Here is an 11907-nt window from a genome sequence, read left to right as displayed (position 1 = left end):
TCCAAGAAAAATAGAAATGGCACATTAAAAGCGATGCACTGAGCCCACTTGGGCACACATGGATGCTACAAGCGAAACAGGCTTTTGGAAGTAAGGTAGCAGTATTTTAATGATTCCAGTGAATACTCCAGCTCTTCGCTTTAACCGAATGAAAACAGTTTCTCAAAGTATTTAAAGCTCTTTCAAAGCCTTCAATTTTGTTGACTTTTGCCTTTGTCAGTCACACGAGTGTTGCCTTGGCCGCCATATTGGACCAGGTAGATACTTTGTGTAATAGGTATAATTATGAAATTTAGAGTGCATGGCAGGCTCATGTTATTCGTTGTGGCACAAAATAATTAGATTCTTTCTTTCGCCCTAAAGTACCATGGATTTAAGAAAAATGTAGAAGATCATCGAAATGCTGGTGAAGAGGACAATGGAGAGGACAATGTAGCAGGCAAAGATCAAAAGCTATTTCATCGAAGAAAGACCTTGTTTACAGTGTATCAGAGCGAATGGCAGTCGAAATACCCATGGCTTGCCTGTGATGCTGACAAAAAGATCTGTAAGATCTGTCTTGAGGCAAACAGATCAAATGCATTTACAATGTTGTCGAAAGGCCCACCATTGCAAGAGTTCCAATTTGAACACTCCTTGATGAAATGGACAGAGAAATCACGAAGGATTTTTTCCACTCTAGTCATGAAGTGCAAATAACTTTGTCACGCTTAAGCTCCTGTAGGGCCACTATTTTTTCAGGAAAGGGTTCCCTGGGACTCCCTAAGACAAAATCCTGGTGAGAACACTGCAGTGCAGTTTACTATAAATTATACTAACATTAAGAATAAAATTTGATCTTGACGACAGTTTTAATTACTCTCACCACATTTCTCTCTATTTGCCATTGCATTTTATCTTATCTTTGAAATTCTGAAACTATTGTATTTCTGTAAGAAATAAACTGTCATGCAACAACATCTACATTACAGTGTATGAACTAATAATAATAATAATTCTACAGTGTAATTCCAATTGGCAAAGGGATATAGCCCATCTCTGCAGATGTGCAAGTTCAAGTATTAGAGACTGTGTAAAACTACATGAAGGTGCATGAGATAAAACACTTGTTGGCACCTTGTTGAACCAAGGTTAAACCATAAAAAAATCATAAAACCACACCCAAAGCAAAATGGTTGCATAAAGAACATCAGTACTTAAAAATTAATAATTATTTCATTTCCAGATACATGTCCTGTGCGTACATGCAGGGCACAAAGTGTGTCCAAAAAGTGAAATCACTCTCAACTTCAACTAAGGGGTAATGATTTTTCCTTGCAGCTGACGATGGTCAGAACATATTCTTGAGCTCAGTTAATTCCCGCTGCTTGATAAAGGTGAGATATTTCCCTGATCTTTGGACTATAATATAAAAAGCTTGAAAATATGAGTGGCTGTACTTGTACATGTAGATGTGGTTTAAAACTTGGGCAAATGCTACTTGGAGCCTGTTTGTTGAACCTCCCAAAACTTTTCGGGCCTGTTTCGGATGTCACCATTACCTCTGTATATTAAGATTGGAGAGGTTTTAAGACAAAAAACTTCGCAATCATTTAGCTTCTTTTATAGTCTTGAAAACATGTTAAAAGACTATCTTATTGCAGCATGCGGATGGTAGTTTCGTAAATGGCTTTCTGGGTCTGAAAAGTTATCGAGACTTTCGAGACCCAGTACTCTTCCTTCAAGGGGAAAGGTAGGGAATATTGAAATATAGTTTTTGTTCTTTCAGGAGTATGGAGGTTTAGAGTACTGTCCAGACACAATAACTGCACAGATTCTTGAGATGGAAGCCCTGTCTCAAAGTGATGTGAGATTTGAATTGATGTACATGTACATTGTAGTTTGTGGATTTTGACAGAAGTCTTTTATTCTTGCCATTGAGTCTCTCTGTTAGGGAGACAAGTAAAAGTTCTACTTTCCTTTTGTGTCCAATCGGTATTTTACAGCTGTCTTTTTTTTTACGCAGGAGCTTCGCAAACGCTATCGACACCTGAGTCATCTTCCACTTACATGTGAGTTTGTTATTTGTGAACTTGACATGAAGCCACCTATTATATCACAGGAGACACTCAATTTCTTTAAAGGTAAGCAGTTTTGTTATGAAGATACACAAGTGTAATGTTGAGCTTTTGAGAGGAACAATAATAAAGCGGGTTTGGGTGTTTCAGTAACTTGGGAGTAACATCAGATGTTAGATGAGAAATCGAGATGAGAATAAGACGGGTAAAAGCAGTGTAAAACAATACCAGAAACATGTAAATGATCAGGAAGGTTATACTAAAATCTGTTGGTCATGCAATGACCAGAGAGTGTAGAGAAAAATTAATAGTAACAACCCGCAATAGCAACATTACTGCAATAGGTTACTTTATGCAATGTACATGTACCAAGGAAATGACAGGAATGCTACTTGTGAAACCCTTGGATATGATAAGCGCAACAGAAGATACCAAAGACTGATATGGAAGGACATAACAGCCAATGGTTGAATGAGACAAGGCACCCCAGAAAGAGAGAGAGAGAGAGAGGGAGAAGTACCCTGTAATGTTGTGTTAACTAGTCTATTTCAATAATCAGGTTTTTTTCTTGGTTGAATAATATGGCCCCTTGTGATTTAGGGTTTAGGGTTAGGCAACATTCTGTCTGCACACTTCTAGTCCTCTCCTTAAAAGGTGAATTGAGGAGGCAGTGTAGCTGCGTGGTTAGGGTGCTGGACTTGAGAGATCCAGAGGGGTCCCAGTTTCAAGTCCTGCTCTGACCACCAGTTGGTGTTGTTCTGATTGTTCTGGGGGCTCAACTCCTTGGTTGCACTTGTAAATAGCCAACTCCTGTTGCTTTGTTTCATTCATTTGAGGGTCACTGTGCTCACTGTAGATTACTGGGTTGGGTTTAGGATGGTACAGTGGTGAGGACTCGCCTCCCACCAATGTGGCCTGGGTTTGATTCCCAGATCTAGCGTCGTGTGTTGAGTCTGTGTTGGCTCTGTACTCTGCTCTGAGAGGTTTTACTCTAGGTAGTCTGGTTTTCCCCTCTCCTAAAATACCAATATGATTTGGTATGTATTAATTTTATTTGGTTGTTTGTGTTTGTGCACAACACCACAAGCTGTTCAGCTTTAAACATTATTGTGTGAAAATAAAGTTTTATTATTCTATTATTCTATTATTATTATTATTATTATTATTATTATTATTGTTATTATTATTATTGTTATTATTATTATTACCAGTAATCAGTGTTAAGCCGGAGAAAATGAGGACTTATTTATTATTTAATATTGTAACTGATAATCCCCTTTTCCTGAAGACATGTTTAACCCATTGATCCCTGAAGTGGCCCCCATTGACAAGTAAAATCGTTTGCCATTAAACAGAGTGAAAAAGTCTCATTTTCAGGGATGAAAGGGTTAAATGTCACACATTACTTCAAAAGTTACCACATTGTAAGACAAATGTTCGATTATTAGTGTGCTTCATCATGATGCATAGTCAAAAGTTTGTTTTGCAACATATTTTTTATTTTCCCTTTTTTCTGTACCCAAATTTTAGTGCATGCATAAACTTAGAACGAAACTTCAGCCTAAAATGTTTATCTCAAAGGAGACCGTTTCTATTGTATGAACTCAAATACCAGTGTAGTGATTGTTTCTGCTCAGGAGAGATACAACACCGGAAACAGCAACGACAGAAGAAGTTGCGAATAGAAAGGAAAAGAGAGCAGAAAAGTCTTTCCAGTGTCAGCAGTGCCTTCTCTTACATCCCTGCAAGATCTGCCTGTAAGTAGAGGTTTCTGTAAGTTTGGGATTATAATTTCAGGGGTCGTAGTAGTAAGTTTGTAGATGTCAAGATGCATTAAGCAAGTGGATGATGTCTTGCATTTTGAGTTACTGAAATGCATTTTTTTGCATTCTTTCTGAGATATTCTCAGAAAACAATTTAGAAGAGTCCAAAATGTCAATTATCAATTAAAGGACCTTGTACAGGGACTGTGCATTAAACAGGCTTAAACTCCTGTTTTTTTTTTCTTTCAGTCTTCATGACCTGTTTTTCTCTTCTGGTAATCTACGTGGTGTAAGCCTCGCACAAAACGAGAGCACACAAAACGTCCCGGGAGCTGTCTTAATAAACTTTTGTGTAGGCCTAATTAGGCCTAAGGTTAATACAGAAAGTATCCTAAACATGCATAAAAGCTAAACTTAGGCCTAAACAAACGTTTAAAGACGGCTCTCGGGACGTTTTGTGCGCTCTCGATCTAAGGGTGGCCTTGTGACTGATTTGGGGAGGGAGGAGGCAGTCTTTGACTCAGGCAATCCAGCCCACCCTATCCTAAGGTGTTTCACCGTAGTTTTTCGGGTACAAGGCACACTTGGTTATAAGATGCACCTTTAACTTTCAAACTTGATGGCATTTAGAAATCAGAAACTGAAAATCTCATCAAAATACTCGGTTATAAGATGCATCTCAAATAGAGGAATTCAGTTTAACTCATCGCTAGTTATGCTGTCTCAACTGAAGATTGCGGTGTGAGTCAAGAAAAGTGGAAGAAGGAAATTCAACTAGAATTAAGAGAAAAACCTTTAAATCCTGCGGTTATTAGTACTTTGTTGCAGGTGCTTTTGTTGTACAATGCTAAGAATTGAAGGCCATTGTTATGAACATTGGCTTGAGACCACCATTTTGGATTTACAGTGATAAGTTTAACATACAAAAAGGCGGCAAAGGATCGAAGAATCATCCCTGCACAGGTTTTGTTGCAAGAAGATACTCTGCTATAAGACGCAGTTTGAGTTTAGATCGCATTTCGAGCCAACAAGCAATTTCTTTGAGGGAAAAATGCTGCTCCTTATAACCGAAAAACTGTGGTAAATTTTTAGGAGTCTGTAGCAAGGCCCTTTGCTCAGCTTCAGCTTACGGAGTTAACACTCTTACTTTCCATTTGCATGAACCAGTTACGTATCAAAAATTAGTTCCAATCAGATTAATTAACCCTTTTGTCCCTAAGGAGCTCCCCATTGACGCATAAATGGCAAGTAAGATTTACAAATGTCATTCTTAGGAGGCAAAGAGTTGGACTAGTATTTTATCTCTCTGCCCATCTTAGGTAGAAGTGTGGTTCCTGAGCATCTGGACTTGTCCAGTGATTTTGAATTCCCAGCACAAACAGGACAGTTGGCCATCTCTCCACCAAGCAACTCTACACCAAGCCCTTTCATGCAGTTTGCTGCTTCAATGGCTAATCAAGGTTTAAAACGTGGTTCTACTCGACATACTTGTAATTGTTATTGCCTGAGATAGGAAGTAGTAGTTGTGCCAAAATCCATGAAGTTACTCTCTTTTGTAACTACCTATATAGAGGGTGGATTTAGGCACTACGATTTTTACTTACAGTTTTCCGATTCTCTACTTTCTCAAATCCCATAATGCACCTCTTCTATCCCCCTTCCCCCCCCCCCCCCCCCCCCCCCCAAAAAAAAAAAAGTGCATTGGCATCGCTTTTGATTTCTCTTAGGACATGTTCATGTCTCAAGAGAATCGAAAACAATGATTATGCAAAATTTTGGAGAGTAGAAGAGGTGTATGATGGTATTTTAGAAAGTAGAAAATGTGACTAGCTTATGCATGACTTCACCACAAAATGTCTTGTAAATCCGATGTAAGACATCCTTGTGACAGACATGCATGTGGTTCAAACTGTGCATTCATGTTTCTGCATTAGATGAAGGTTATGCCACCATCGCAGAAACAGAGGGAGTCAATGTGCCAGATAACCTGACACCCAGCCCTCCATCTTTTGCTCAGGTTTGTAGAATTTCTTTTTTCTCTCACTTTCTTGTTGTTACTTTACTTTTAGTCCCTACACTCTCTTAATTGTTGTTTTTAACTTCTTTGTGAGGTAGACATTACTTGATTCAATAGTAATTTAACATGTCATGTATGTAGATAATATTTTGTAATAAGCCATTTGCAAATTGTGAAAGAACAGAGGAACAGAGGCGAGGTTCAGGGGAACAATTTGCACTTTTGTTTGTTAAAATCAACGGAAATGCGATTTTGTTTGTTTTTGAAAAATTCGAAACTAGCCTATGAAGGCCCACATCAGCTCCATGCTTCCTGTTAACAGACCTTTCAATGAAGTACAGGCTGTCTGTAAGCGTATATTAAACCCATGGATCCACGGTACGATTTTTGTCGCATGCGACAACGGCTTAAGACAGGTGCACGACATGATTTACGGTCGTTGTGTACGTCCGAAAAAATGTCGTAGCATTTTAAAACATGTTTTAAAACGCTGCGACAATCGTAACTCATGTCGTAAGCCTGTCGTGAGCTTGTCGCAAAAATCGTACCGTGTAAATCGGCGCTTAGATTTCCCTCTCTGTGTGGTTCGTTATATAAAGCCCCCAAAACTTTTTTAATGGTTTTGTCTTTTCTGTTGTTTACAGGCACTAAGGTCCAAGAAGGCAACCGAGACAATTAAGAAACCCCAGGAATTAGGTATACCATTTACAACTGTAATGTGAAAAGGAACAAAATTACGATTTCGTCCACGTTCTTTGGTAAACTGGACATTATTTATTGTCTCGCTGTTTCTGTCTTAAAATTCCGTTAATGACACTCAACGCAGGGGAAAAAAGGAATTTAAGGAGAAAGGAAAATAAGAACGATACTGTCGTATGTAATTCCTTCTGTCATATGGATTAGACCATTCTTTTCACAAGAACCAGAGTTAGTGGAGGGGACTGGTTATGAAAGCCGGCAAATTTCAAAGTGGTATGTTGCTATGTTTTTGGCTTGGTCACCAGGGGCGTAGCGTGAGAGTTTGAAGGTGTACGCACACGAAGAATGTTTCTAGCGCCGAAGGCGCTCCAAAGTAGGGGGTCTGGGGGCCTGGACCTAGACGAACAACGTAGAATTAAAGATCGATAAGACATAAGCACGTTTACGTAAACAAATCAAACTACCGGCTGATTTAACTGACCGAACTTGTTTGTCCATCAAACGAGCAGTCTTTCATACTAACCTCCTTAACAGCTTCCTCAAAATGAACTTCAAACTCTTCGTTCTCTTCCAAAACAGCCATTATAGCGTCAAAATCGTCTCCCAATATAAAATCGTCATCGCCGGCCGCCATATTTGTTGTTACTGCATGATTCACTGTGCAGGGTCGTGATCACTTTATGGTGCCTTTCAACATTAAAAGGCAAACAATAGGCTGGCCCTTTGAAGTTTGCCGGCTTTCATAAGCATTCTCCTCCACTAACTCTGCAAGAACCTTGAATCTTATGTCAGCGCGCAAAAGAAAATAGATGTGAAATCGAGGTTTCAAAAAAAAGAAGAAGAAACAGAATTTAGTGCTTGCGCAAACGCTGCGAGCTTCTTGGACGACAGAAAAAGATGGATGACGTACCGAGTCGAATTTTCGACTCGTTTGGAGCTCGGCATTGGGCATGGCCAAATTCCGTCCAAAGAGAATCTACACGAAGAAAATGACCCAGACGCATTTCTTTGCTATTAAAAACCTCGAATAGACGAAGTTGTTTCGGCTGAAATCTCGCTGGTTGAGCAGTTCATCTTCTGTTGTCTCAATAATATTTGAAATATTCGTTTCTTGTTCGTTTGATGAATATGACCGTGGATACATGAAGGATTGCTACAACAAGTTGCAAAATTGTTGAGACACTTTCATTAAAAAACGCCTTTTCTAGCTTCCAATGCCCGCCGTATCTAGAATTTAAAACTTTCCCACTTCCTCTCCCCTCTCCCCCTTTCAATGTTGATTGCTTAAGTTCCCAACATTTTTTTGTCTTGCTAGCAACACTGATATAGGGGGGGAGGGGGGCTGCAGTGTGAGAGATAATAGGGAAATTAATGACGCCCCAAGAAGGTGAAGTGTCTCCACTATTTTTGCAACTTGTTGTAGCTATGTAATCCCCGTAGATGCTCAGTCTGCACTTTCAGTTGCTTGTTCATCTCCTTTGAATACCTTCTTGTTTGTTATGCAGTCTTACGTTCGTTTACCAACAACTAGAGATTAATGAATTTAAAGAAATGTACATTTGATTGAAGTGCGGATTATAGACGAAAGAAAGATAGTGATCCTCACACTTAACTGGACAATTTAAGCAATTGTCACCTAATAGACACCTGAAAAATTCAGGTAGACTAAAAGTGGCATATGCTTAAATTGTTCAATTAAGTACGAGGATCACATTTATCTGTCGAAGAAAGATTACTTGACTACTAAAGAATGGTCTGCGTGGGGGACTGTTACACTTATACCCGGGGGGGGGGGGGGCACACTTTCTATTGGGGATGGTGTAGCATTTTCACGACTGGATTTTGGGGTAAGAAATTCTGGGTAGTGGTTTAAAAATGGAACGATTCGCGGTAAAAAAAAGTTGTTACAGAAAGAACTGTAGCGCTGTTGATTTAAGATTTACTAGTCGCATTACATTCCATTTTGAAATTACAATTAAATGGCTTTATGTAAGGTTTATGTATAAACAGAAAGTGACTAAGTTTGGGTCTCTAAAATTACATTTACCTTAAAGTGACCAAGATGGGGTCTATAATTGGCCATAAAATGGACTATAAAGGGGTAGGGGTTGTGAGAGGCCAGCGGCACATACACAGCGAAAATTGAGCCAAGTACCCCCCGGGACTTATGGAGTGTTTTCACGTGACTTCACGGCGGCCATGTTGGTGTCCCAAAACAAAGGAACAGCGACCATGTTGGTGTCCCCAACTAATCCTCAGGGAATCTAGCTCTTTTATCATGGAAACGTTTTCCTTTGTTTCGGTAGAAAAACAAGGTTACTGATCACGTGAGTGAAAACACTCTATACATTGTGACTTGAAATGATGCCAAGTGAGTGAATAAACTTTTCTTTGCTTTATATTTCACAGTAGTGACGAGGAAACCTTCTTGGGCTGAAGAGGAGGATGACGAGGAAGATTGTGCACCAGTCCCAACCTTTCAGTCGGCATTTTCGGATGCTTTGGTGTCAGCAAACTGGGGCAAGTACGACGTTGAAACCACGCAACCAGGTAAAAGCCAAGTTGAGATTTCGTGTGACTCACCTGCGCGTCATTTACGCTTGATCACTCTCAATACCACTGGGGAACATGAGAGGTTATTGACTGAAGACGAGAAAACATGTGCGTATGGAAATCTGTCTCTTCAAAAGGTGTCGGGTTTTCCAAACGGTTGTTGACGCCAGGCTAGTACTAGTGCGGGTTGAACTTAACCCGGAATTAGCGTTTTTCATGCTAGGAACAGTGAACTTTGCCGTGGGGTGGGGGTCGCTTCCTTAGTCGCTACAAAGATTAACTGAACCTTCGCATTTTCGGCAAACGTCAGACAGAAATTCGCTATCTACCTCAATGACGCCTCTCGCCTTTATAAATCCAAAATATTCGAGCAAATTTAAGTGAAGAAAGAACTGAGCTGGAATAACTGCGAGAATTTTTATGGTTTTATCAGAGTTAGTTGAGCGGGAAGTTTAATTTTACTCTGAGTTTCCCAAACAAATGGCAACACAGCCACAAAGTTTTTGGGTGAAATGCTTGGCTGAATAGCGCGTTTTTTGCCGCTGGTTGCTGCCCGCTTAGACTGTTCTTTTTTCCCTTTTTATTCGACTCCGTTTTTGGACTTTAAAACTTTTTAATTTAATTTTTTGGGGGGGCTGGGGGGTTGCGCTGTGGCTGTGCATGCGTGAGATTTCTTTGTCTCGTAGAAGGCCGTCTACGTGACAGATTGACAGGGGAATATGTAATTAATTAAAGCATTGTGTGCATGACCGGAAACGAGTTTTTGTGTTTTCAATATCCGGTCATCGTATGATTCGGTAACACATCTTACCGGGCTAATTACATAATTTTCTAATTCTACCAGTATTGTTAAGAAAAAGTATTTCTAAATACCATTGTAGAAAATTGTAAAGCATTTGTTTACTGGTTTTGATTGGAGTCAACTCCGTTAACAACAGCTATAAATGTGAATACACATTCTCCGATCGCAGTTTACCGTATGGTTGGGTCACGGAATGAGCACTATGGACTACGGAATTAAACAATAACGATAAGAGAGGAATAAGACCCATGTACAGACCCAGAGAGTGGAAGAGAGAAGAGCGGGAGGAAGAGAAAAAGAGAAAGCAAAGAGAGTGGTATACAAAAGGAGGCTATGACTCTGTCATATTCATTCCTGTCACACCCAACTCTGAACTAAAGAACAGGATACAGAACGAAGTGAAAAGACAAGGTTTCAAGATTAAGATAGTCGAACAAGCAGGCACGTCACTAAAGAGACTGCTACAAAGATCCGACCCCCTTAGACATACGTCGTGTGACAGAGAAGATTGCTTGGTGTGCACGGGAGGGGATGGGAAGAACGCCTGTGACACGAATAATGTCACATACGAGATAGAGTGTGAAAAATGTGGAGATATATATGTAGGAGAAACCGCCAGAAATGCATATACTCGTGGAAAAGAACATCTAAAACTCCTGGAGGGGAGAAAAGAAGGATCGGTGCTGTGGAGACACTGCAGAGAGAAACACGAAGAAGAAAGACAAGTATTTAATATGAAAGTTACGGGATCATACAGAAGTGACTCGATGACAAGGCAGATCGCAGAAGGCGTGAGAATGAAAAATGTTCCACCTGAACGGCTAATGAATAATAAAACGGAATGGAATTACTTTAAAATCCCAAGGGTCGTAGTAGACAAAGACTGACCCCACCTTTTTAGCTGTTGGGTTTTAGAATAATCTTTTAACAAAGGCATTGAAGAGGCTCGACATAGAGCGAAATTAATCTGCCAAAACTTTTTTTAATACTTCTTCTTTTTACCGAAGTTTTAAAGAACATTTTAAAAGAAATTTTAGAAGATCTTCACAGGAGCCAAGAGTTTGGAGTGTCGAAGAGATAAACGCAAGGTTAAAACATGGTTTCGTTGACAAAATCCTTCCTGACATCAGCGCATAAAATTAGTAGAAAGTACTAGAAAGTTCATTTATCTTTTTTATAATAGTTATTCTTTCTAATTTGTGCTAAGATATTCATTCCTATACTACTAGAAAGTCTAGTTTTTAAGTGTTTTAATTATTACCCTCTCGAACAAATATTCGACAGCTTAACCGTAGAATACCCGTTATCTGCGCACTCGCTTAGTTGCACAGTTCTTCCGTCACTTTGCACTTCAGTTGCTTACCTCCGGAGAAGAAGCATTGCTTCGAGTGGTGGAGTATTCTGCAATTGCTCCCAAATAAATGCATAAATGGCGGCCAAAAAATTGTTTTGTTTATGTGCTAATTGGGCTCACTAGCCTCGCTCGCTCTCAAGCAACATTTCTTTTGTACTTTGTACATGCAAACGAGGCTAGTGAGCCTAATTAGCACATAAACAAAAGAATTTTTTTTGGCCGCCATTTATGCATTCGGTCTGTACTTGTCAATGTGATTTGGCAGACAAAAACAAACCCGAAAACTGGTTCACCCAACCTCTTTTGTGGTTGTTATTTCATTAGGCGCTGAAAGAGAAGAGAGCACTGGAAAGAAGCAGAAGAAAAACAAAAAGAAACTCCTCTTCACCACGGGCAGCTTTATGAAGTACACTTAAAACAAACAGTTTAGCTTGATACTTGTGTGTATTGATTGATTTATTAGGCTGGTGTTAGTTTCGGCTTCAATTAACTGATTAACAGCCGACAATTGTACATCTCTAAGAACGTTTTACAGCAGTAAATGGAATTTAGTCAAATGGCATATGCATTTGTTTGTGGTCTTGAGTTAAATAAGCACCTTTGTAAACCAATCTTGTGACCACCGTTTCGAACCTTGAACTTTGTCACTGAAAGGTCCTTGT

At 39.6% G+C, this 11907-nt stretch overlaps 1 protein-coding gene across 1 annotated transcript in view; it reads left to right on the top strand.

The window, feature by feature from the left end:
* Positions 1–11807, top strand: part of LOC137975635 (E3 ubiquitin-protein ligase RNF10-like) — a 33428-nt gene extending 21621 nt beyond the window's left edge. Inside the window, exons 16-24 of the mRNA XM_068822777.1 lie at positions 1321–1376; positions 1769–1846; positions 2006–2123; positions 3695–3814; positions 5140–5280; positions 5755–5837; positions 6482–6533; positions 8946–9086; positions 11570–11807. Coding sequence (XP_068678878.1) covers positions 1321–1376; positions 1769–1846; positions 2006–2123; positions 3695–3814; positions 5140–5280; positions 5755–5837; positions 6482–6533; positions 8946–9086; positions 11570–11661 — 881 coding nt within the window. The 3' untranslated portion in view covers positions 11662–11807. The remainder of the gene's footprint in view (positions 1–1320; positions 1377–1768; positions 1847–2005; positions 2124–3694; positions 3815–5139; positions 5281–5754; positions 5838–6481; positions 6534–8945; positions 9087–11569) is intronic.
* The last annotated feature ends 100 nt before the right edge of the window (positions 11808–11907 follow it).

This window comes from Montipora foliosa, chromosome 11 (genome assembly GCF_036669935.1).
Source record: "Montipora foliosa isolate CH-2021 chromosome 11, ASM3666993v2, whole genome shotgun sequence".
NCBI lineage: Eukaryota > Metazoa > Cnidaria > Anthozoa > Scleractinia > Acroporidae > Montipora > Montipora foliosa.
Note: the sequence above shows the minus strand (reverse complement) of the source record. Positions and strands in the feature narration are given on the sequence as shown.